Source organism: Microcaecilia unicolor, chromosome 14, assembly GCF_901765095.1.
Source record: "Microcaecilia unicolor chromosome 14, aMicUni1.1, whole genome shotgun sequence".
Taxonomy (NCBI): domain Eukaryota; kingdom Metazoa; phylum Chordata; class Amphibia; order Gymnophiona; family Siphonopidae; genus Microcaecilia; species Microcaecilia unicolor.
The window spans coordinates 34407996-34434970 of record NC_044044.1 but is presented as its reverse complement, the minus strand read 5'-3'; the positions used below and the strand labels follow the sequence as shown (position 1 = coordinate 34434970).

Sequence of the window (26975 nt, the reverse complement as noted above, 5' to 3'; positions counted from 1 at the left end):
GTCAGACCATTGTATATAGTGCATTGCAGTAATCCAGTCTTGATGTTACCATGGCATATTGAGATATTAAGAGCCAATTCAGATGGTACTAGAACTGAATATCCAGAAAATGTGGTCAGTTTCCGAACTTATCTGGACAGTGGAAATATTCAGTCTGCCATCCAGATACCCAATCTGGATCACTTAGCACAGCATTCTCGATACTGCCACTATCTAGAAAGTTCTGAAACTGCACTGATTTCTCCTTAGTACTATCCGGATAGCGTAGAGAAGGTCTGTGAGGATATTCAGAGGCTCTATCCGGATAGTACAGAGGAGGTCTGGAAGGATATTCAGAGATACTATCCAGATAGTATAGAGGGAGTCTTTAAGGATGTCTAGACACATGATCCGGATAAGGGACTTGTCATCTAAATTTCGGAGCCAGAATGGTGGAAACTAAGTGCCATTTCTATTAGGTCATCTAAGTGCACTGAAGCCATTATAGAACGCTAGGGTAGAGCATGGAATTTTGCTACTCTTTGGGATTCTGCAAGGAAATTCTGCCTGGAATCTTCCTACTCATTGGGACTCTTCATGGAACCTTGCTTTTCTTTGGGATTCTGCCAGGATACTAGGGTAAATAGACCATTGGTCTGACCCAGTATGACAATTCTTATGTTCTTATGTACAGGAACTATTAAGTCACACAGTAAGGACAGAAGGGACACATCAACGGCAAGGAGTCACTACAGAAGAAAGGGAAGAAGGGACACTGGTGTGGCGGACTTTATGGGTGAGAGCAAGAATTTTACATTGTATTTCTTTATTTAAAACAAAGACAAAATTAGAAGCAAACTCTGAGGGACACTAAAAGTATTTACAGCTGCCTTGTTTCCAGTTTATGGCTGAGGAATCACCAGAAGCAAGGCAAACTCCGGTGACTGACTGCTGGTGCAGCATGTTTCCCCCTCCCCAAGCTTTTATACATTCAGTTCCTGCAGAGGGAGAATGGAATGAGAGGCTCAGGATGTGTTCTAGATTCAAGTCAATCAAACAGCAGAAGCATCGCTATCTTCAGCAGTTGGTATCTCATTCTCTGATATCTAAGCTGTCAGCTGAGATCTCATGAGTGGAGAGAGGGCAGGAGGATCCTTTCTGTGGCTCAGGACTGGTAATATGCTGTGTGAAGCCGCCTGTAAAGACAGACAAGATGGTTTCAGGGTCTCACCTTGTTTCAGACACCTAAGAAATCTTATCCTGCACCCAACCCCATGATCATTACATCCAGACCTACTGCCTGAGTCTAGAAGATATCAAGAGCTAGATCAGGCCCGGATGAGAGAACTTCCAGAACCAATACAGCAGAATGGGACACTCTTCCCTCTTATCCAGTACTGACCCAGGGTCCCAACATGGTGTTAGTACCAGATCAGAGGGGAGGAGTGTCCCCTAACTCAATGTCCAAGAATGGTGTCAAGGGACACTCTCCCCTCTGAGCCAGTATTGCCTCAGTGTCCCAGCCAGTGGCACTCCCAGCCTGTTCGGCATAGAAGCCAACTTTTCAAAATGATGCATTCCCCACCCCCTCCCCTCCCCTCCCTCTCCCCCCTCCGCTCCTCTCCCCCTCCCCTCCGCCCCCTCTCCCCCCTCACCTCCCTCAGAGTTCCAGTCCCGCCCTCCGAGTTCCAGTCCTGCCCTCCCTCTCTCCCAGTTCCAGGCCTCCCTCCCCTCTCTCCTTTCCCTCCCTCCCTCCCTTCGAGTTCCAAAGCCCCCTCCCTCCCTCTCCGTCCCTCCTTCCCTCTCTCTGTCCGAGTTCCAAGGCCCCCCCTCCTTCTCGCCCTCCAGGCCCGCCCTCCCCCCCAGTTCCAGGCCCACCCTCCCTCCTTCTCTCTCCTTTCCCTCCTTCCCTTCGAGTTCCAAGGCCCCCCTCCCTCCCTCTCTCTCCTTTCCCTCCCTCCCTTCGAGTTCCAAGGCCCCCTCCCTTCCTTTGAGTTCCAAGGCCCCCCTTCAAGGCCCCCCTCCCTCCCTTCGAGTTCCAAGGCCCCCCTCCATCCATCTGTCAGAATTTTAAAAGCCCTCTTCTTACCTCGTCAGTGAAAAGCATGCACTGCAGGCTCGGCACTTCAGTCTTCCCTTCTGTCTCTCAGCTCTGGTCCTGCCCTCATTTCCTGTTTCCGCATGGGTGGGACCAGAGCCGAAAGACAGAAGGGAAGGCTGAAGCGCCTAGCCTGCAGTGCACGTTTTTCACTGACGAGGTAAGAAGAGGGCTTTTAAAATTCGGACGGACGGAGGGCGGGCCCTGGAACTCGGAGGGCCGGCCTTGGAACTCGGAGGGAGAGAGGGACTTTTAAAATTCTGGCTGGGCTGGAAGGGAACTTCCGGTGCGTAAAATATTGGGGGTGCTCGAGCACCCACGGAGTCGGCACCTATGTTGTTCGCCACCCTGAGTGGGTCACTGCTGCACCCCTGGTGTGTCACTCCCCCAAAGCGCATCACATCTCCCAGTGTGTCACCTCCCGACCTTTCCTCCCAGCAAGGGGGTGTGCAGAGCAGGCTGTCGGTTCTGCTGGTCCCCTGCCCCGGAAGAAGAAGTATTGTTAGTGGGGCAGGGGACTGGCAGAGCTGACAAGCCACGTACCTCCTCCATGCACCCCCTTGCTGCCTGCACCCGGGGCAGACCGTCCCCACTGCCCTGCCCTTGGTACGCTACTGGTCCCAGCATGGTGTCAGGGGACACTCTCCTCTCTGAGCCAGTACTGACCCTGTGTCCCAGCATGGTGTTAGATGACACTCTTCCCTTTGAACCAGTACTGATCCAGTGTCCCAGAATGGTGTCCCAGTGTCCCAGCATGGAAGAGAAACCATGAGAAGGGATGAAGGACGTAATCTACTTGGAGTTCAGCAAACCCTTTGATATGATCCCTCACAGAAGACTCATGAATAAGCTGAGAGGACTGAACTTAGGACCCAAAGTGGTGAACTGGATTGGAAACTGATTGACTGACAGGCGGCAGAGGGTGGTAGTAAATGGAATCCACTTGTAGGAAAGGAAGGTGAGTAGTGGAGTTGCCTCATGGGCTTGTGCTGGGGCCAATTCTGGTTAATATATTTGTGCGAGACATTGCTGAAGGAAAAGTTTGCTTTTTGCAAATGACACGAAGATAGCCAACAGAGTGGATGCCCTGGAGGGAGTAGAAACCATGAGAAGGTGAACTCCAAACATTAGAAGAATGGTCAGGGGTCTGGCAGTTAAAATTGAATACAAAGTACTAATCCCGAGTTATCCTAATGATTATAGATTTGTGATTGACTATCTTAATTTAAAATTAAACCCATTTACTCAAATAATAACAAACATTTTAAATATTTTTAGCAGTAAGTCAATGACGCTGTGCCTTATGCTGGAGGTGGATCACTTTCAGCAACAAACCAGACACTCATTACTACACATCATAGCACCATCCTTCCTGCCTGCCTAGTTCCAAAAACTTGTCAAAAGGTAGCTACAATCATATCTTGTTTCACATCTCCTACCCAGAGTTCGGTGGATAAGTCGCCTGGTGTCTTGAGATGACAGTATTGTTGCTTTCTCCGTAAGCTGTACTGTGCTGAGGAGTTGTCCTTATTATGATAATTGCATGACTTTTTGTTTTACCCACAGGAATAGGTGCTGATGCATGTGGGGATGGAGGCTGGACAGATCTGGGGTGCAGTTCTAAAATACGCACGTTTCACTTTATAAAACAGTCTCCCCCCAAAACTCTAGTACACAGACACCTAGACATCGATACTGTCTTTTGGAAAGAGATGCAACAGATTGAGCTAAATGACTTCACTGCCAATGTATAAGATAGCCTACAAATAGGTGGGAAAATGTGGGCTATAAATGTAACAAATAAATAAATAAATATCCATGACTTACATCTTGCATTGACATGTTTTCTGCTCATACAGCTGTTTCCTCAACCTAACCATTCTCTGTGCCCGACGCTGCAATGGAAAGGGATTGGGGAGATAAAATTAGACATGTTTTGGGTATAATATGGAGCTGAGAAACATGATTCAAAGGTGCTACCCTCCAGAAAACGCTCAGTGTGATAAGCTGGTGAAGCTAAGCTCATGACTCAATGCACAGATCCCTGCAATAATAAGAAGTGGGGAAAGCATGCAGAGCAAGGCTCAGGTGATTCCTTCAAACTCCCAATTCGTGTTGCCTTTGTACAAGTATGTTTGTATCTGTGCTTGTGTGTGTGTTTGCATGGTTTCTGACTTGGAGGGGAGGGGGTTAGATGGTTTGACCAGAGTGGTATCCAAACATTTTGTTAATTTGGAAAGAACAATACAATTAAATAAAGTGTGATAATATATCTAAGCATTAGATGTCACTGTCAACAGATTTCAAAGGATAAACTTTACAGTTTTTAACCACAGGGTCCCCCCCCCATAGGTATTAGTGTGCTTTCCATTACTAGGTGGCAATACACATAGACATCAATAGCAAACTACATGGTTCAGCCACTGGGTGTCACTATACTTAGCAATCAATACTAGGATTCACAGTAAAATTTACAGCAAAGAAAATGAATCACTAGGAATCAGCCCAACAGGGTTAGTGGTGTGGCAGCAGTGGGTGGAGACTTGGTGAGGAGCATATGCATTGCATCCTCAAAGAATTATTTCCAATCCACGTGCATATGTGTATCTGTGTCGTGTGTGTGTGTGTTTGCACATGTTTTTTGTTTGTTTGTATGTATGTATGTGTGTGTCTATATCTTGAGTGTGTGTGTGTGTGTGTGTCTGTATTTTGTTTGTATGTGTGTATATTTGTATGTCTGTGTTTTGTTTGTATGTGTGTGCATGTGTTTGTGTTCTTTTTGTGTCAATGTTTTGTTTGTGTGTCTATGTGTCTGTATTTGTGTGTCTGTGTTCATTTTGTGTCTGTGTTTTTTGTGTATTTGTGTGTCTGGTTTTTTTTTGTATTTGTGTGCATGTGTTTATCAGTGTTCTTTTTGTGTCTGTTTTGTTTGTGTGTCTATCTCTGTGTGTGTATTTGTGTGTCTGTGTTTTCTTTGTATGTGTGTATGTGTTTGCATTGTTTATGTGTGCCTGTGTTTTGTTTTATGTGTGTGAATTTTGTTTGCATGTGTTTGTGTGTGCCTGTTTTATGTTTACATGTTTGTGTGTCTGAGTTTTGTTTGCATGTGTATGTTTTTTTGGTGATGAGCCCTAACCCCCTTCCATGTCTGTGTTACGGAAGAGGGATGTCTGTGTGTTAGGCTGGGGAAGTGTTTTGTAAGTGTGAGACTGTGGACTAACCCTCCGGCGATCTCTTGCTATGCAGATCACTGTACAGATGGTGAGAATGAGAATGGCGAAGGTCCCAGCTCCAACAGCAGCCCAAAACCACAAGTTCACATGGTCTGGTATCTCTTCTGCAGAGCAAGAGCAAAGAATTGATGATTCTCATTGTCTTAATAGAAAGAAAAATCAGTCCTGCTGGGGATGTGAGTGTACATGATATAATTAATAGGACTTCCTTAGAAAATAAGAGGGCACCAAACAGAGGGGAAGAAGTGTCCACATACCTAATTCCTGATCCATGCTGAACAACACTTGACCATCCACAGAAATGCTGCACCTCCACAGTCCAAAGTGACTGGCATTAACCCTCAGGGTCAAGGTCAGGAGTGTGGTGTTTTTACCCTCCTTGGAGTTTGCACTGGACCCATTGACATGTGTCCATCTCACAACTGAGTTGTGGAGGCTGGCAGATACCTCACATGTGAGGTTCACTGGACTGTTTATAGTGATGAGAGCTTGAGGCTTGGCAGAGACTTAGGAGACAGAGAGAGGAAGTTAGTACATGATTATTAAATGGCATTACATTACCACCCTCAGCAGCAACATCACCAGCTTCCCCACCAGCCTCAGAAACACCAGACACATCAGCTTCACCACCATCGTCACCAGCTCAGCACCAACCTCACAATTATTAGTGAAAACCTCACTATCCTCAGAAATCACTCTGCCCTCAGCACCAACTTCACCACTATTACTGAAAACCTCACTATCCCCAGAATTTACTGCCTTCAGCACCAACCACCACTATTAGTGAAAACCTCACATCCTCATAATTCACTCCATACTCAGCTCCAACTTCACCACTATTATTAATGAAAACCTCACTATCCCCAGAATTCACTCTGCCCTCATCACCTTCACTATTAGTGAAAACCTCACCATCCCCAGAATTCACTCTGCCCTCAGCACCAACTTCACCACTATTAGTGAAAACCTCACCATCCTCAGAATTCACTCCTCCCTCAGCACCAACTTCACCACTATTAGTGAAAACCTCACCATCCCCAGAATTCACTCTGCCCTCAGTACCATGATCAACATCACCACCCTCAGCACCAACCTCATCAGCAACAGTGCACGCCTTGCCATTCTCAGAGTCCACTCTGCCCTCATCACTGTCAGAGGGATATGGAGGGGATCAGGTGGTGGTTGGCATATGAGAATTCAGATGCTCATCTATCACATAGTGGAATAATGCAACTGGGCCAAATGGATGAGCCAGTCTGGTCTTTTTCTGCCATCATTTCCTTATATGTGATTATATATACGACATGCCACCACCTTCACTACCGTCAGCATCACTCCCGTATCACTACAAGGGTTGGGGGATTGCCCTGTTAGTGAGATGTGCCAGGATCCAGTCTATTCAGCCCAGCGGTGGCTGTGGGGTCCCTCTTACCTCTTACTATGAGCAGCTGGAACTCCGTCTGGATGTTTCCACGGTTGAATTCCACCAGGCATGTGTACCAACCAGCGTCACTGAACTGGACACTGGTCAGGGTGACAGAGAAGTCTTTCATATGGAGAAGAGATGACTTATGTCCACATTCTTCTTGCCAGCAGCTCCCATTATCACTGATGTTGACATACTTGATTTGTTGTTTTAAACCTACGTCTTCTTGCTTGCTAGATTTATAAACTCCAGCAGCCTGAACCTGGATATTTTCAATCTTACTTTTGATTTCAAAGGAGAGCTTGCAGGGGATCACCACGGTCTCATTGATCTTAGAGAACTTTCTGGAGAAAGAATTAACTGGAAAACCTACATTCATGGAAGAAAATTGGGCAGAATGAAGAAAGGATTCAGAGATCGATTTTAGGCCTTGAAGAAAAAGGAGCAAAAGTTAGTAGAAATTTACACAGCTCATGTGCTTTTCCTCTCATGGGTGGAACCTGACTGGAAATTTATAATCCCCCTAATTCTAGAAATGTCACAAGTTTGCAATTAGCGCCAAATTGCGTGCATAAGTTACAGAATAGTGCCTAACTTAATTGTTTATGTCGGCACTAATTGACTTTGCCAATAATGACCATTAATTGGTGTTAATTGGTGCTAATTAGCAGTGATGCATGTAATGGCACTTCAGTGCTAATTGCATAAATCTACAGCGCACTAGCATGGGAGGGGCCTGGACGGGTCAGGCACTGACACAACAAGTTTATATAACACTTTTCAGTTAGGCGCGAGCATGACATGGCGTAAATGAATCTCTTCATAAAGGCGGTTAATAAATCCCAATCGATAAATAAAATAAAGTTAAATACCGATTTGCACTAGCAGCCTCCAGCTTTGTCATTCTAAAAGGCTTGCTTACTGCTCAATTTTTTTGTGCCGAACATTTCTTGAATCTAGTGCAGTATGTGTAGGTCAGAGGTTAAAGAGGTCATGGCAGGTCTCGCCCAGTGCATGCTGTCTTCCCATACACTCATTCATCCTTGATGGAGGGGACAGTGAAAAAGGAGAGTGTCTGCATGCACTGTGCGACTCATAGACCTTGCCCAATTTGTATGTAGCTGTGCCGATGGTGTCGGAGGCTATAACTGTTGTGTGGCAGCCCCTGTCCAGCTGTGTAACCCCTTTCTCTCCACTGAAGTCCGGGAAGATTCAGAATATGAGAGAGACGCTGGTACCTATTTTCTGCACTGTGTGCATGATCTCCAGGTCCTGAGTACTCTGGTCATGGTGGATCCGGCATCTCCACTCCTCCTTGTGCTCGTCACTCAGATTCACTATCTGGAGGGTCTGGCTCACGTTATTGAAGGTTTGGTTTTTGGGGCCCTTCCATGTCACTTTCAGGTTTGAGTTCTCTGAGGGGTGGGTCTTCAGTGTGAGGTTCAGGCTCTCGGAGAAAAGAAGAGGGTTCCCAGGACTGGCGTGCACTGCAAAATACATAGACCCCCCAAATATTTCAGTACGGAGAATGAAAATGTGTTGTCACATGGACTAGAAGGTGCTGGATAGTGAGGGCTTTCAGACACTTGGCTGCAAGGCATATCAGACTAAAGTGCAAAATAGATTCAGTGGGGAAGAAATTAGTACATCTGGGGATTAGAACTCTGGCCAAAGGAGATAAAGTGCCTTGTTCAAGGTCACAGGTAGAGCATCAGTGACAGACCTGGGGAATAGAGCTCAGGCAGAGGGACATAAAGTGACCCCACAGAGAGTCAGTGGCAGAGCTGGGGATTACAGCTGAGACACAGGGAGATAATGTGACTCCTCCAAGGTCAGTGACAGAGCCGGGGATTAGAGCTGAGATACAGGGAGATAAAGTGACTCCCCCAGGGTCACACACAGAGAGTCAGTGAGAGCTGGGGATTAGAACTGGGACACAGGGAGATAAAGTCATCCCCCCAGTCACACACACAGAGAGACAGTGGCAAGCTGGGGATTAGAGCTGAGACAAAGGGAGATAATGTGACTCCCCTGAAGTAAAACACAGGGAGTCAGAGACAAACTCAGAATCTCTCACTCCTTCCCCACTTACACTGGAAAACGTAGAGATGAACTATTTGTGCTTGGTTTGAGAATGTGCATTTGTAGTCACCAGCATCCGACGTACTCAGTGAATTCATAATCATAGAGAAATTTCCATTATTCGCATTCCGGGATTCCAGGGTGAATCGGGGATCACTGACTACTTTAGCTCCTGAATATAAAGAGAAAAGAAGTATCATTCAGTGGTGGAGAGTGAAATAATGCAGGGCTTCCCCCTCCCAGTCTCAGGCACATCCAGCAGTGCATATGTCTAGATTTCTCCCAGGCCATAGAATGTTTTCATCCCAGATCAGAACAGGGTTAAAACCTCTCTCTTTCTGGTCAGGCAGGACCTGTGCCCTTTCAGAAGAAGTGGGAGAGGCAGGGCTGGGTTAACACTGTTAAACCCCAGGCAAAAGTCCATTTGTGAGCCCTTATTCCCTCTTCTTCTCGCCCCTCCCCCACAGAGCCACATTCACTTGATCCCTGTCCTCTTGTTTTGCTTCCTGGATCTTTGGATATATCTCTGTCAGACATACACTATAGAGGTGATCAAAAGTTATTACATACACTTTATTTAAGAAAATCATAAATCATACCCGGTGCAGTTGGGTAGAGAGTCTCAGCGGGTACAATGGGCCTGGGAAACACGTCTGTTCCACAGGAGGGACCTCCCAGTTGCTGGCGAAGATGTTGTCTGCAACTCAAGCGGTGATGTATAATTTATGATTTACTTAAATAAAGTGTATGTAATAACTTTTGATCGCCTCTATAGTGTATGTCTGGCAGAGATATAGCCAAATAACCAGGAAGCAAAACACCCCTGTCTCCTGGAGGCCTTCATTCAGAGTTGCATCCCAGGTTACTACCCTCTTCAGCTAACTTCACCTTTCCTGGAGGCCCCCCAGCCAGTCAGGTTTTCAGGATATCCATAATGAATGTTCATAAGAGAGATGTGTATGCAGTGGAGGCATTGTGGATGTCCTAAGAACCTGAGTGGCTGGGCCTCCAGGACATTTCTAAAGCGCTACTAGGGTTACGCAGCGCTGTACAGTTTAACAAAGAAGGACAGTCCCTGCTCAAAGGAGCTTACAATCTAAAGGACGAAATGTCAAGTTGGGGCAGTCTAGATTTCCAGAATAGAGGTAAAGTGGTTAGGAATAGAGGTAAAGTGGTTAGGAGCTGAAGGCGACATTGAAGAGGTGGGCTTTGAGCAAGGATTTGAAGATGGGCAGGGAGGGGGCTTGGCGTATGGCTCAGGGAGTTTATTCCAAGCATAGGGTGAGGCGAGGCAGAAAGGGCGGAGCCTGGAGTTGGCGGTGGTGGAGGGTACTGCTTGAAGGTTACTGCTGTTGGCTATTGGGCCACTCAAGGATAAGTTAGGAGAGGTGAAGAGGATAGAAACCCGGGATGCAACCCTGAATGAAGCTGAGGTGGGGAAGAAGAGGCTGAGGCGGGAGTGAAGGTCTGTGGAAGAAGGAGAGGAGGGAGAAGAGGCAGGAAGTAAGGAAAGGGGGGGGGGAATGAGTACAGAGCATATCTGCTGTTATGGATGCAGACTGTCTGCAGATTACTTCTATTAGCAATGACCTCCCTTAATCACAATGGTTGACAGCTCTACTGTCCCCAAGTCTCCCATGTGTGTCATGAATTTACCGTTCTCATGCAGTAGACACGGCAGATGTGCAAACCTCCTTTTGACTATGGGCCATAAGTGAAAAGGTGAGCAAACAGCAGATCCCCACCAGAAAGGTCCTCACAGCATCAGGAGAGTGTGAAGAAGGATGATTCGATTGAGTCCATCTATTGAAGGATGGTGTGATGCTCCCTGTTGCTTTTTATGCCTTCTCTCCTGGTCGTGATTTTTTTTTTTTGAAGTGTGACTAGACTTATAGGCTTCCCAAAGTGTGTAATCAAAGTAGGGTGCAAATTTTCATTCTGAGCAAAATGTACACCTGATGGCTTACACTAGATGGACATCTGTAGGTTTGGGGGGTGGGGTGGACATTTTGCCTGCTATTCAAAGCTGTCCCTCAGGTGGGCTATAGTCCTGTCCTCACCTCTCAAAATTTGATTCCCATCCCAAGTCAGGAAGTGAGTGTCTTGGGAGTTTCCAATTTTAACCCATTTCAGGTCCGTCACCTTCACGTTTCCATTTTGTAGGCAGGGTAAGAAGATGTTATGGCCTTCCTTTCCAAGCACCACCTTTCCTCCGAAAACCGCCGACAACATAGCAGCAGCAACTGTACCCCCAACCCAAAAAGAAAGAGACCATGTCAGAGCTTCTCCTAACTTGCTTATCCACTCCTGCTCTAGTTGTGATCATGTTCATACACCTTTCTGTCTTCTCTTGCACCTTTCCTTAAGTTGGTCCCCTTATTCTCTATCTTATCTGTCTCTTACACCTTATGCTGCCTATTAAGATGTTTTATTGTATATTGTGTTGAGATTGTACCTAGCATACAATGTGTGCTCTTATTTGAATACTTTTACTGCTGTAATTGCCTATTGCCTATTGCCTATGTTCAGTGTATTCTTGCTCTACACTGCATTGGGCGAATTTCTTTAAAAATATAGTAAATAAATTGTAATAAATAAATACATATACAAACTCATTTGGTCATAAGCTCAGAGCAAGCAAATCTCACTGCTGGTACCAAGAAATCAAAAGACAGTGTTCACAATGGCCAATGGCATCACCATAATCTATTCTGAGCCTAACAGTACCTGATGATATCACAATAGAGCTCTGAGGCTGTGACAATAACCAGTGACATCACAATACAGCTCTGAGGCTGTGACAATAACCAGTGACATCACAATACATCTCTGAAGCTGTGACAATAACCAATGACATCACAATAGAGCTCTGAGGCTGACAATATCCAGTGACATCACAATGTGGCTCCCACTGATCCTCCTTCTGACCTTCAGTGAGTCACTTTGCCCTGCAGGCCCCACCCTCAAGCTCTCTAATTCTTTTGCTGGATTAGGTAAAATATTGGTAGGGCTGTGGCCACAGTGACCCACTCCATTCTGCTGCCAATGGTGCTGCAGGTACCAGCTTAGATTACATTAAATCTTCTGGCAGAGACTGTGGCTGATTTGTAATTTGTTCGCTTGTGTTTGTATTTGGAAAAACAAGCAATGAAATCCAAAATCAAAATCCATATTTCTTGTTTGTTTTATAGTAAGCAGAGTAAGAGAGAGACATGCAATGCTGCACTCACAGATCAGTAGGCCCAGGAGACAGCTGACAGCAGACCGTGATGTGCTTCCGCCTTCCAGCGACTGCATCTTGTCCATCCAGTTTCTTCCTTCCAAGGCCAAGGACTGTTCTCTAAGAGCCAAACAAAGCTTGAGGAACTTTCAGAACCTAGCTAATGCTCCTCCCTCCCTACTTATATTCTCAGATTAAGGGGTCACCCAGTCCAGCTCTTTGTACACTATGGAATTAGCCCACCCCACAAAATAGTAAAATAAAAGTGGCCTGGATAGATAATGTCAGAAGAATCCAGAAAAGATTCAGAGCCAGGGGCGTAGCCAGATAGTGGATCTTGGATGGGCCTAGACAAGAAGTGGGTGGGCACCAAGTGTCCCCCCCCCCCCCCCCCCATTATCTTAAAAAAAAAAATCTCAGCTCTCCACCTCAGCAGTCTGCAGCAGGCATACACTGAAAACTGAGCATGTGCAGCTTAGGAAGTTCAAACTGCTGAAGTGGAGAGCAGCATTTTTGGCCCCAACAGAGGGAGGTCTTCAGCTGGTAGAGCTTGGGATCCCCACCAGCTACTGCTAAGGGTGTGCTGCTGTTGGGTGGACTTGAGCCCTAATTGGGTGGGCCCTGGCCTACCCAGGCCCACCTGTGGTTACGCCACTGCTCAGAGCAAAGAGGGGATGGAAATACATCTGTGGAATGATTTCTGCTGTTTGATATTAGCTTGTAGAATTCAAAACAATGAGGGCATGATGTGGGTTATCACGTGTGTGTAGAGGGATGCTTCTAGTGAAGAGTATATGTGTGTGTGTGTGTGTGTGTGTGTGTGTGTGTGTGTGTGTGTGTGTGTGTGTGTGTGTGTGTGTGTGTGTGTGTGTGTGTGTTTCTGTGTGTGTGTGGTTATAGTTATGGTTTATTCGAACTTTCTAGACTTTTCAAGCTGCCATGGCAGAGCTAAGCGGTGTAGAGGCTAATAAAATAAGCAGTAGGAAGGAAGGAAGGCCATTAATGATAGGAAAGATAAACATCCTTACAAAGAAAAGGAAGGAGGAAACACTCAGTAGGAAACCAGAGAGAGATAGCAAAGAAAGAAAAGGTAGAGGACCTCCAGTTGGTGAGAAACCACTCAATCAGACACTTCAAACGCCTGTCTAAACAACCATGCTTTTAGCTCAGCTTTGAAAATCTTGAGAGGATTCTGAACCGAGGGGGCGGGAAAGATTATTCCGAGTGTGGGGAGACAAAAAGAAAAAGGTGCAACTTAGATTCATAGTGGACAAGCTTAGGGACAGGGAAAACAAGCCTGTGGTCATCAACAGATAAGAACTAAGGGATAGTAGAGCGAGCAAGATAGTCTGGTAGGCCTACCCGAAGGGCCTTAAAAGTTTGACGGGCTACTTTGTAAATTATACCATACTCCACAGGTACAGTGGTGATGTTTAAGAAGTGGAATGGAGTGATTGAAAGAAACATATAAGTACATAAGTAATGCCATACTGGGAAAAGACCAAGGGTCCATCGAGCCCAGCATCCTGTCCACGACAGCGGCCAATCCAGGCCAAGGGCACCTGGCAAGCTTCCCAAACGTACAAACATTCTATACATGTTATTCCTGGAATTTTGGAGTTTTCCAAGTCCATTTAGTAGCGGTTTATGGACTTGTCCTTTAGGAAACCGTCCAACCCATTTTTAAACTCTGCTAAGCTAACCGCCTTCACCACTTTCTCCGGCAACGAATTCCAGAGTTTAATTACACGTTGGGTGAAGAAAAATTTTCTCCGATTTGTTTTAAATTTACTACACTGTAGTTTCATCGCATGCCCCCTAGTCCTAGTATTTTTGGAAAGCGTGAACAGACGCTTCACATCCACCTGTTCCACTCCACTCATTATTTTATATACCTCTATCATGTCTCCCCTCAGCCGTCTCTTCTCCAAGCTGAAAAGCCCTAGCCTCCTTAGTCTTTCTTCATAGGGAAGTCGTCCCATCCCCGCTATCATTTTAGTCGCCCTTCGCTGCACCTTTTCCAATTCTACTATATCTTTCTTGAGATGCGGCGACCAGAATTGAACACAATACTCAAGGTGCGGTCGCACCATGGAGCGATACAACATAGTAACATAGTAGATGACGGCAGAAAAAGACCTGCACGGTCCATCTAGTCTGCCCACGATAAACTCATATGTGTATACCTTACCTTGATTTGTACCTGTCTTTTTCAGGGCACAGACCGTATAAGTCTGTCCAGCAGTATTTCCCGCCTCCCAACCACCAGTCCCGCCTCCCATCACCGGCTCTGGCACAGACCCCGTATAAGTCTGCCCTCCCCTATCCTAGCCTAAGAAGACAAATAGCGTTGTTCTGAAGAGTTTGAGGTTTGTTCAAAGATGATCAGGGTAAACCAGCAGAAACAATATTGCAATAGTTGAGTCGTGATGTGCAAAGGGAAAGAATCAGTTCGTGAAAAGTATTCTGATTGAAAAAATGATGAATAGCACGTAGTTGACGAAACAGGACGGATAACTGAGCGATTTATGGCTGAAAGGATAGGGCAGCGTGACCTGGATCCCAAATAGGGGGATAGGAAATGCAGCTGGAGATAGAGTGAACCAGCAGATAATCATCGGCATTAAGCACTAATCAATGATCTTCTAAACAAGTCTGCACTGGGGGTAATGGGGGGGGGGGGGGGTGGAAGGTTAAGAAGGGTAGGTCAGGTAAAAAAGAAGGATACCAAAAGACAGGATGAGGACAGCGAGAGGGCTCAGAAATAAGTTGAATAATAAAGGGAAAAGAATGGAACCCTGAGTGATTGATGATTCTGGTGAGTGTGTGTGTGTGCGTGCAAATGTGAGGGATGATTCTGGTGTGTGTGTGAGTGATTGATGATTCTGGTGAGTGTGTGTGTGTGTGTGTGTGTGTGTGTGTGTGTGTGCGTGCGTGCAAATGTGAGGGATGATTCTGGTGTGTGAGTGTGTGTGTCTGTGTGAGGGAAGATTCTGGTGTGTGTGTCTGTGTGTGAGATGATTCTGGTGTGTGTGTGTGTGTGAGTGAGTGAGTGAGTGATTCTGGTGAGTGTGTGTGTATTGATTTGGGTGACAGGATGTGTATAGCAGGGTGATTCTTGTGAGGAGTGATTTGGATGATAGGATGTTGGGTGGAGAAGAATGCAGGAAAGGTGTCAGAGATAGAGGTGATGTTGAGAGAATGGGGTATGATCAAGTGATATGTCTATACAGAGACACTTCAAGAGCTATAAACAGAGACATGCAGAGAGAGAGAGAGAGAGAGAGAGACCCTGAAGGCTACTTTAGCAGAGGAAGAGAGACAGATGAGCGAGCCATGGCTTGTCACGGAGCATGCATAACGTGTTTCATGTGGATTGATTCACCCTCTAGCTTCTTTGAAGCCTTTCTCTCTCTCTCTGTCTCTCTCTCTCTCTCTCTGTGCCTATCTTTCTCTCGGTCTCTGTCTGTCTTTCTCTCTCTCTCTTCCTCTCCCCCTTCCTTCCTTCCTCTCTCATGTTTTCCTCTTGCCCACTCCCACACAGTTCCTGGTTTCTATGAAAAAAGCTATTTTAATCATCCCCTCCCCACCAATGGTTTACTGCCATTTTTGGCAGTGTCTGTGTGTGTGTGTGGTGGTGGAGGGGGGAGTAAAGGGGTGATGGGGGTCAACAGACATCAGGAAGCCCCATCCTGATGTGACCCGTTGAAGGGGAAATGAGTGAAGAGAGCCTACATCGTGGACACAGCCATTCTCAGGGCCTCAAGTCAGAGCAAAAGACTTGAAGTTTTCCAACACAAAGATTTCCGGTTATCGACATCTCTCAGAGGTTCAGCGTTAAGAGGCAGCCCACATCCTACCACAGCACGAGGCGGAGGCGAGAGAGACACACAAAGCCAGAACTGTACAGAATGGGACAGAACTCTAGATTGGACCCTAGGCAAAAATACAACAGGGGACCCCTCGTCCCCCCCACTTCCCACAAAGCTACAATCACTCTTTCACTATTCTTTTTTCCTCTGGGCTCCAGATTTATGGCCTTTCTGCAAACAGGCAATATTCAACATAGTAACATATATAGTAAGTGACGACAGATAAAGACCTTTACGTTCCATCCCGTCTGCCCAACAAGATAAACTCATTTTACGTGCTGGGAATGAGCCCTTTTTAGTTTATTTGCAGATTTGAGAAATTTCAGCAAAGTGGTGCAAATATACAGATAAAAACAGATAGGTAGGATTCACGCACCCTCCCTCCCTCTGTCTCTCTCTCATATATATATATATATATATATATATATATATATAGATATACATATACATATATTCAATGTCTGCCCCTAGGCCAGCTAGCCATTCACTCCAGCGGTCAGACAAAGGCCTGAACATAAAGCCATGTCTTCAGTTCTGATTTTAGATAGTTCAGATCTTAAATTGGTGGGACGAATATCTAAGCGTGTGAAGGCTGAATACAGGTACTTTCCATGTAGGAAATTCAACTGAGAGATGCACATGGACTCAGCCAGGCTGCTAATAAGCAGGAGGCCCTGTGTGTAGGGTAGGGGAGATCAATATTCATAGTCTGAATTCATCCTGAAGGGAACAAGCAAACTCTACTATTAGCATAAGAGGAAATGTAAAAAGAACCCCAATAACTCATTATCCACATTAACCACAATGATCTCATTGTCAAGACGAGAAAAGGACCTGCAAATTAATACCCAATCAGAAAGAATCTTGAACGGTTTGTACAATGTCTCTTTCATTGGTCCAAAATACTCCTCAATTCAACCACTTAAAGCTTCTAATGTCCAGAGAGCATTTAAAAAAAATGTCTTAACCATACTCTTATTCTTAACATTCAGTTAAAAACTGTATAAAAATACGTAGCTCTCAACACCCAATGGAGGCCTTTGTTTCACAAACTGTTCTGCATCAGGGGCACTGTTGCAATCCTTCGAAGCTGCTTCCTTTCCTTTCTTTTCTTATTTCTTCTCTTGTGCTTCATAAAACCCAAGATGGCAGAAGTGATTTAGAGGGGCATAATCGAACGGCGCCGGCCATCTATTTGGCCGGCGCCACAAAGAGCAGTCACAAACCATATTATCGAAAAAGATGGCTGGCCATCGTTCATTTCGATAATACGGTTGGGGCTGGCCAAATGTCACAGATCGCCGGCATCGGTTTTCGCCGATAATGGAAACTAATGCCGGCAATCTCAAACCCGGCCAAATCCAAGGCATTTGGTCATGGGAGGAGCCAGCATTTGTAGTGCACTGGTCCCCCTGATATGCCAGGACACCAACCAGGCACCCTAGGGGGCACTGCAGTGGACTTCAAAAATAGCTCCCAGGTGCATAGCTCCCTTACCTTGGGTGCTGAGCCCCCCAAATCCTCCCCAAAACCGACTCCCCACAACTCTACACCACTACCATAGCCCTTAGGGATGAAGGGGGGCACCTACATGTGGGTACAGTGGGTTTTGGGGGGTTTTGGAGGGCTTAACATTTACCACCACAAATGTAACAGGTAGGGGGGATGGGCCTGGGTCCAGCTGCCTGAAGTGCACTGCACCCACTAAATACTGCTCCAGGGACCTACATACTGCTGTCAGGGAGCTGGATATGACATTTGAGGCTGGCAAAAAAATATATATATATATTTTTTTTTGGGTGGGAGGGGGTTGGTGACCACTGGGGGAGTAAGGGGAGGTCATCCCCGATTCCTTCCGGTGGTCATTTGGTCAGTTGGGGCACCTTTTTGAAGCTTGGTCGTAAAAAAAGGGACCAAGTGAAGTCGGCGAAGTGCTCGTCAAGGCCGGCTTTCTTTTTTCCATTATCGGGCGAAGCCGGCCATCTCAAACCACGCCCCCATCCCACCTTCGCTACTCTACCGACACGCCCTCTTGAAGTTTGGCCGGCTCCGCGACGGAAAGCAATTGGCACCGGCCAAAATCGGCTTTCGATTATACCGATTTGGCCAGGTTCAGGAGATTGCCGGCCATCTCCCGATTTGTGTCGGAAGATGGCCGTCGATCTCCTTCGAAAATGAGCTGGTTAGTAACAAATGCCCAAAGTAGATCAACCAGTTCACATATTCCAAACCCAACAGCCAAGCAGGAAACGTCACCAGTAATCGACTGCTGAAAAATACTTTTCAGTGCTGAAATGCATTAAGTCTGTCTGACTACAGAATAACACAGGGACAAAGTTTGTCCCTGCTCCTCCGTCCCTCCTCATGGGTTCTGTCTTCGTCCCCGTCCTCGTGGGCTCTGTTCTCATCTGCAGAAGCCTCGAACACTTATAATTTTATATTTAAATCTTTTTATTAAAGTATAAAAAGAAACAATGTGCTGCGCAACTTTTGTTTATAAATCACAAATAGAATCTCAGGATTCAGTCTAGCTTTCCTGTCCTCCATAGTCCTTCCTGCAATAGAAAATGTCTTCTCAGAAGATGTGCAGGTAGCAGGAATGTACAGGATCCCCCATGCAAATTTTGCTAGTTGTGGCCAACATGTTTGCTTGTTTTTCCAAAAATGAAAATATCGTCGTCTGCATCACTCAAACATAAACAACAGTCCAGTTCTTTAACAGGCTTCAAAGTAGAAAATGATTTTGTCCCCATCCCTGCGGGCTCTGTCCCTGCCCCGTCCCATCCCCGCGGGCTCTGTCCCTAACCCATCCCTGCGGGCTCTGTCCCTGCCCCGTCCCATCCCCGCGGGCTCTGTCATTCTCTATGACTCCACAATGTGCAGTATGTATATCCATTTCAGTTCTAACTGGAGTAACACTTCCCCCCCCCCCACCCCACCCCAACTCTTAGATCCTATGAAGAGTCCAGCATTGCAAATCAGCAATTCCTGCCAAAACTGTAAGCAGTGTATCAGCAAAGACACTTCTGTTTCCTCAAATCTTAAAGTCTTCAGACGTTTCCCCAATATATAATTTCTTACAGGGGCAAAGAATGACATAAACTGCAGAAGCTTAAATACAATCTGTTGTTTATCTCATTTGATCATTCTTGCTGATGTTATTTTTAAAATGAAAGATGGCTAATGCATTATCCCCTCTTTTAATTCCCCCAAATATAGCGCTTAAATGTGAGCATCATTTGTGCACCAAGATGAAAGAGCATTAGCACTTCTGAGTGTAAATGCAACATTCATGATCTGCTTTGTACTAAATCACTTCTGCCATGTTGGGTTTTATGATGCATCAGAGGAGAAATAGGAAAGGAAAGGAAGCAGCTTCCTTGATACACTGGGAATAGTGAAGGATTCACAGTGCCCCTGACTCAACATAGTTTGTGAAACAAAGGCCTCCACTGGGTGTTGAGAGTTGCGTATTTTTTATACAGTTTTTAACTGAATATTCCGAATAAGAATATGATTAAGATACTTAAAAATGCTTTCTGAACATTAGAAGCTTTAAGTATAAGTGGCTGAATTGAGGAGTTTTTTTGGACCAATGAAAGAGATATTGTACAACGTGTTCGAGATTCTTTCTGGTTGAGTGTTAACTCGGATCTCCCTTTCTACTCTTGACATATGGGTTATTTATATACCTTAACTAAGGTAAGTTATCATCCAAATTTCTTTGAATCATCAACAGTTTTGGAAAAATTAAAGAACCCCCCCCCCTTCATATTGCAATAGATGTGAAAAATGGGTTAGCCAACTTGTCCTTAAGACCATCCAGTTATCGTTAATGTGGATAATTAACTATTGGTGTTTTTTGTAACCTCCTCTGATGTTGATGGCAAAGTTTTGTGTTGGGTTTTACAGTTATTTTTTTTTATATGCACAAAACTAACCTGTTTAGAGACATTTCCCCATCGAGAAGGCATTGAAATAGTCTAAGTGGCTGATCACTAATGTTTGGGTGATGACTTTCAATTTCTGCACGTTCAGAAAAGACCTAATGGATCAAAGTCTTCTAAGCATGCATAAAGACAGGGCTTTTTTTGAGGGGGTACTGAGTACCAGCACCTTTTCCATTGTCTGCTAAAATTGGGCCATGGTCCACAAGTTTTAATGAAGGAACTCAGGCTCTACACACCGATTCTGCCTTGTCATAGATTCTGTGACTGGTCACAAGTGGCCCGGCTATTGTGAGGTGGGTCCCTCAATGATCACCCCTGAAGGGTGGCCTGGCATTTGAGTACCGGCACCTTTTCTGCTAGAGAAAATGCACTGCATAAAGATGTCCTGATCCCCAAAGAAATGTGGGTAAGAAAAGATAAGCCTGAATCCATGTTAATCCCCAGGACTCTAGCCATGTCCTTTGGGTTCCTAAAACACATGGTGCCATGGAGAGGCTCGGGAACCTTTTAGAGAGCTACATCATCTTACATTTAGACAGGCTTAGTTGAGGTTTGAGCCCAAAGAGACTTTTGGTAACTGCACCTCAGTAACAGCTGCGCAAACTCCTTTCTCTACCAGACACTGTGAGACCCAAATAAAACCCTGCAAAAGCATCAACCTACCACATCATAAAAGCACTGAACAATGGGATTCATACAGGGACACAAGCAAAGAGGACCCCAACCATTAAAACCACTTGTGCAACATGGCTAAGAGATATTCACATCGGATCACTCAACACTAAAGAAGTGATCTTGGATGTTCATCAGTTTCAGATTCTGACCTGCTGTATCTGACACTGCTTACGTGCTAAGCGCCTGCTGGGTTTCTACAGTCTGCAAATGCAGAACAGCGCCTTTTCTCGTACAGCCCACACCGCAGGAAATTCACCGAGCTGACAGCCATCGCACATGCCGAAAATGGCTCAGAACTTGCCTCTTGTAACTGCCTTTAATGATGACCTTTCTTTCACCATGACAAAAACATTGTTTTATGATTTTATCTCTGAAGGTGTTGTAGATTTATGCTGATATTATTATGACCTTTTTTACTATTGGATTGTGAAACTTCACTTGTTACTTATTTTTACTGCAAAGAAGAGTGGTGAACAGTTTGAGAAATGTGAACTGAAGCCCTCAGCCTTAGGATGTTGTAGATTAAAGAGGGAGAAAGGCCACAGACAAGAAGAGTCTGATAGCCAGGGAAGGGGGAGGTAGGGGTAAGATGAAATGCAGACCCCACATCATTCCTCTGTAGTGAGGGAGATTCTCATGAAAGTCCAATCATAGTAAACCCAAGGAAGCGAGCTGAATCCTGGAGGTTATTCTGGAGAGAAGCAGCAGCTTTGTTGTTGGGTAAAACCTTCCCGTTCCTCCATTTGGGGATGGTCTCCTTCCTCAGTCGGAGATGCTGGTAACAGGTGTGTGACTTTCCTTCAAATGGAAGTTTGTTGAGTTGAAGTGGAAGTACCATGTCCCTGTCTGCTATTAATGGTGAAAGGAGCACCTGAAAAGTGCAAACTGACAAACCCCACTGGAAGCAACATGCCGGACTGGAGCCTCCTTGTTCTCACTAAACCACAAGCGTATGCAGGCCCCTGCCCCCGAGGGCCTGGGTTGGAGGTGTGGGTTGATGTGTCAGGGATGGCCCAACCTGAGAGGTAGACAGTGACAGTGAGGCATCGCTGAGGACTTCTAAGCAGGACATTTTCCCACAGTCTACCGTTTGCATGCGGTAATGGGTCACAGGTCAAGAAAATGCTACATCATTCCACCAGTTAGCAATCTTAAATCCTGTGATGTCACCAGTTCCTCACCAGTTTCCTAGTGGATTGTTGGGGATATACATTCTCATAAAATAAATAAATATATAGGTTTGTGGTTTGTGTCTATGTTTGGTTTGGACGGCTTCCTAAAGGAAAAGTCCATAGACCGTTATTAAATGGACTTGGGGAAAATCCACTATTTCTGGGATAAGCAGTATAAAATGTTTTGTACATTTTTGGGATCTTGCCGGGTATTTGTGACCTGGATTGGCCACTGTTGGAAACAGGATGCTGGGCTCAATGGACCTTTGGTCTTTCCCAGTATGGCAATACTTATGTACTTATGTAATGTGTAAATCCAAAGGAAAGAGCTGAGATGCTTCCTGTTTCCATTCTCCAATCTTTTCTTCTTTTGAGAAATCCCTAATAATAATGAACTTGGAAATCTCTGTATGACACGCCACTCCTGTGTAACACGCTATTCCCTCTGTATAACACATTACTTCCTCTGTGTAAGACACCTGCTTATCTGTAGAAGTCTGGGAGCGAGAGCAGCACATACAGGAAGCTGGGGCCTAGTGCAATAAAGATATTTTCAAAGAGATAGCATGGAAGAAAAGTTACTTTTGAGCTACACCGTGTTTCTTTCCTTCTCCAGAGTGTTCTATAATTAGTGGAGAGCAGGGCTGTAATTAGATGTTCAGAGACCCAGAGCAGAAACCAGGAGAAGGCCCAAAAGCTGGCCTTCAGCCTGTACCTCCTTGAGCTTGAGGCAGGTTTGTGGACTCCTATGGTATGGGGGCCCAGGGCAATTGCTCTGTTTGTGACCCCCTAACGCTAACCCTGGGGGAGAGATAGGAAGGAGAAACTGCTGGTCCTGTGACAGCACAGGCTGACTCTTCGGACTCCAAAATCTGGTGCCACTTTAATTGGTGAAAGCGAAGGAGAGAAGTCGGTTTGTGCCATGTCCAGTATCTTATCTCTTTATGCCTGCCCTGTAACACTGGCTGCATTGCTCCAAGCTATGCAATTCTATTTAGGTGAATCTCCAGGGACAGAGCCAAGGCCAGCCACCCCCCTTCTGCAGTGGAAGAAACATCTTCTCACACTTGGAAGACTCTCTCTTTCTCCCTGTGCAGAGATGTACTGCCAGGCTCTGCGCCTCAGGGATGGCGGCATATTGGAGATTTCTGATCGTGAAGTTCACAGGAGGACTTTCTGGATGAACATCACCCAGTGTGCAAAGCACATAAAAATAATAGAACTCAGAGCTGTGTTTCCTGCTTTTCAGAAGAACTGGGGCACAGAACAGGTGGCAGAGAAAAAGACTAACGGAGTTAAAAGGTAGAAACAGAGAGATACGGACAGACAGAGTGAGAAACACACTCAGGAGAAAGCCCACCATACCACAACAGCACTAACTGCCAGGAATCTCCACAGCAGCAACCCCTACCTAGGAAAAGGCAACCCTGCAAATATTGCATTGACCTACAAAACCAACACATCTCCTATGAGACTGATCCCTACAGAGAAACTACCTCAACTCAGTCACATACACACAACATGGACAGACCCCTTGCCAGATATACACAAAAAGAAATTGAACTAGAAACCCTAAGAAGCCAAACTCTGCACACAGAACTAGAAACAGAAATGCATTTCCTCCTGTACCGTGCAAAATGCAAAGAGAGAAAAGATGCACATTTCTCAAAGAGCAGAGAGAGAAAATCAAAGGCTTTCCACCAAAGAATGAGCAGGAAAAACTGTGTCTAACCCCCCGGGGGGGGGGGGGGGAAGAGGAGGAACAGCAGCTGGAGCAGCAAAATCTGGGGGATCCTGAATCCATGTTAGAAACAGAAATGCATTTCCTTCTGTACTGTGCAAAATCCAAAGAGAGAAGAGATGCATATTTCCCAAACAGCAGAGAGAGAAAATCAAAGGCTTCCCACCAAAGAATGAGGAGGAAAGACTGTATCTAATCCTGGAGAAACAGCAGCTGGAGGAATCTGTGGGATCTGAGAAGAGACAATAGTGGACCAGCAGCAGAACCCAGAATGTGTCTTCTGTACTCTGGAATTGTATTTTATTGTTATTATAATTTTTTACTTCTTATCTTTGTGATTCACTGTCTTGGCTTTCTTTGGTAACATATGTTCAATGTGTACATCAGTTAAGTTTCTGATCTAACACAGAGAGAAAGCCAGAGGCGATAATGGTGGAGATTTCAGAGGCACCTTGAGCAGCCTTGATGGACGGAAGAGAGATGTTAGCTAGTTTGAGGTTACTCCCTTCTTAGCTAGGGAGAGCTAGATAATCCATTTAAATTGATGTTATAATCTGATTGTTAAAATTGTCATCTTTTTATTTCCAAAAGTAAATCTTTCTTCTCAGAGAGATAAAAATTATTGATTTAATTGTATTGGCCAAGTTTCTTCTCAGAGAGATAAAAAATATTGACTTAATTGTATCGGCCAAGTATTATTATTATTATTACATTTGTATCCCGCGCTTTCCCACACATGGCAGGCTCAATACGGCTTACATAGTAACAATATAAAGAATTACAATTTGTAAGAAGAATATACAGTTTGCAGTGAACACAAAATAAATGGGGCTAACGGATAAGTAAATTGAACATAAGAGGAATTGGGTACAGAAGGAAGTAGGGATCCTATTCCCATCAGCAGAAGTCGGTATCAATACCAGAGGAATAATTCAGATCCAGAGAGTTGGACCGGTGCCGTTACTTAAATTCTTCAAGCAGGTGTCTTTCCATCCCATTTCCCTCCTTGTCCCCTTTGGGCATCACACAATTTTCTCGATTCCGATAAAGAGACCAACTTTGTGCTCTGATAGATTCATTTCTAGATAAGTTTCCAAGCTAAAGCCTTGTTTCATGTACTTCTCTCTCTGTGATCACCCCACCAGTTTTCGCCAGGGTCGGCCCTTGTGGAAGATGAATGTTTAAAAGACGATGTAATGTTCAGCTCTGGCTAGAATTTCGAGATGCGTTTTCTTCTTTTTGCTTAGATTGATGCATAATATGTTAAGTTGTATTTTTAAGCTTATTATGTTGCTTTCGGCACCTAACCTTTATACCTCTCAGGAAATCCTGACTGCCCCAATCTGACGACCCCTACTTGACTGTTTGTACATTTGTCCATTAGATTGTAAGCTCTTTGAGCAGGGACTGTCCTTCTATGTTAAATTGTACAGCGCTGCGTAACCCTAGTAGCGCTTTAGAAATGTCAAATAGTAGTAGTAGTTATTGTAAATTGTCTTAACCTATTGTAAACCAGTTTAAAATTTTGTGTGTTAAGCGGCATTACCAAGTAAATCAGATCAAATCAAACGGGACATCGCTGTCTTGTGTAGTAATAGCATTAGCTCTGTTTAGTAACAAATCAAGAAATATACAAAATAAAAGCATGCAGCTAACTCTTGACATAAAGAAGAGAAACAAAGGTCTCTAGAGAAAGACTCCCTTACCTTCTCGCCTCTCAGCTTCAAGCGCATCTGCTCTTTACCCACCTGAAGCGAGAAACCTATACTATATGGGAAGATTGCCTTTTCCTCTTCAGCACCACAAGAGAAACAGGAAATCTTCAGCTAGACTAGGGTTTTTTTTTTTTTCAAATTTTTGGTATTCTTTTCTTTGCTTGCAGTGTATTTCTATGGTCCCTACCGATCAGCATGTGCAGAGCAGGGGCCATCTTGTTGCCTTTAGAAAGCAGGGGATGTTCATCAACAGAAGACATTATTAATTTTCGCCATCTATACTTCATCCAGAAACTAGCGGCATCTTAGTTCAACAAAAGTCTGCAAAATAATTCTGGTTGAGATAGCAGAAACCATAAAATGTCCCCTGAAATGAAACCTCCCTCCTTTTGGGAGCCCACAGCACATTAAGAGGTGATAGTTGAAAATCCAGAGGGAGATTTAGACAAGTGTTCCTGGGTGGATGTCTGGAAACAGCAACACCAGAGGGAATGTCTTTAATCCTCCAGGGACATCATGACTCATCCTTCTTCTGGAAGAAACATTTGTTCATTTATTTTTGTAATACTGTTTCTTCAATAAGCCACAACATGGCTTATAATCAAACATAATTCGATACGAATAGTGGGGGGATCAGTCATCATTCCCCATTCATCGCCAACCCAACCCAAGCCCAGTCCTTACCAGTCATCATATCCCATAGACTGACCCAAATAACCTGGCCTTACAGTGTTTATGAATGTGGAGGATTTCAGTGACAACCTTGAACTCTTCAGGAAGTTTATTCCACCAAGCAGGGTTCACACCTGAAAAGCCACACTATCATGTTTCACTCAGTATTACACACCTTGGTCTTTACAACAATCCCTTCTAAGATGAACGTGAAACCCTGAATGGCCTACACAGCGCTTAGAACAAACTTCTAATGCCTCTGGGATAACCCTGGTAAAATCTTCAAAACTAGAATATAAACATTTTAAATCAATCCTTGACTCTGTAGGCAACCAGTGAAGTTCCCTTAAAACAGGATGTATAAGTGTATGCAATTTCATAGTTGTCATCACTCTCACAGTGGTATTCTGAATTAACTGCAATTTCTGCGGGCTATTATTTAGGTAACCCTATATACAAAGTGTTGCAGTAATTGAGCTGAGTAATAATCTATGCATGTACTAATGTGGACAAGTCTACCACCTCAAAATAGGAGTCTAGATCATGAACAATACCAGCACTTCTTAATCAGCAGTTTGCTTCTCCATAGTCAGAATTATCCCTCAATAATTTAATTTGCTCCACAGGTTTCAAACTCTGATCCACCAACCTAACTTTGGGCAAAGTAGTCAAAAGCCTGGAGCTGTTTTTGAATGGTTAAGCTTTCAACTCTCATCTTTCCTCAACTTCTGATTAACCTGACTCAAATCTTTTCCATATCCTCAGAGACAATGTCCAAAAAAATGTGGACAGTTATTTATTAGGATTTACCGCCTTTTTGAAGGAATTCACTCAAGGCAGTGTACAGTAAGAATAAGTCAAACACATGCAAAAGGCAATTACTGCAGTAAAAATATTCAAACAACAATACAAAGTATGGCATACTACGCTACATTATAACGCCAACATGATACCCAATAAAACATTTTCATAGACAGCATAGGGTGTAAGCAAAGATGGAACATATAGATTGATAAGACAGGAAATAAGAGAATTAGTTTAAAGAAAGTTGCAAATGGGGTCAGAGAGGTGCTCGAACGTTATCTTAGCTAGGGTAGGGGTAAATAAACATACCCTGATATAGTATGTGCAGCCGGTGTC

The 26975-nt window shown here is 44.7% G+C and overlaps 1 protein-coding gene across 1 annotated transcript; it reads right to left on the bottom strand.

The window, feature by feature from the left end:
* Positions 1–26975, bottom strand: CD4 (CD4 molecule). The gene is made up of 10 exons (XM_030187434.1): positions 26949–26975; positions 12049–12158; positions 10879–11061; positions 8829–8990; positions 7975–8223; positions 6743–7105; positions 5568–5816; positions 5299–5414; positions 3905–3972; positions 1–1175 (listed from the first exon to the last, which is right to left on the bottom strand). The coding sequence occupies exons 2-10, from the start codon at positions 12122–12124 to the stop codon at positions 1145–1147; spliced, it is 1497 nt and encodes a 498-aa protein (XP_030043294.1). The 5' UTR covers positions 12125–12158; positions 26949–26975; the 3' UTR covers positions 1–1144.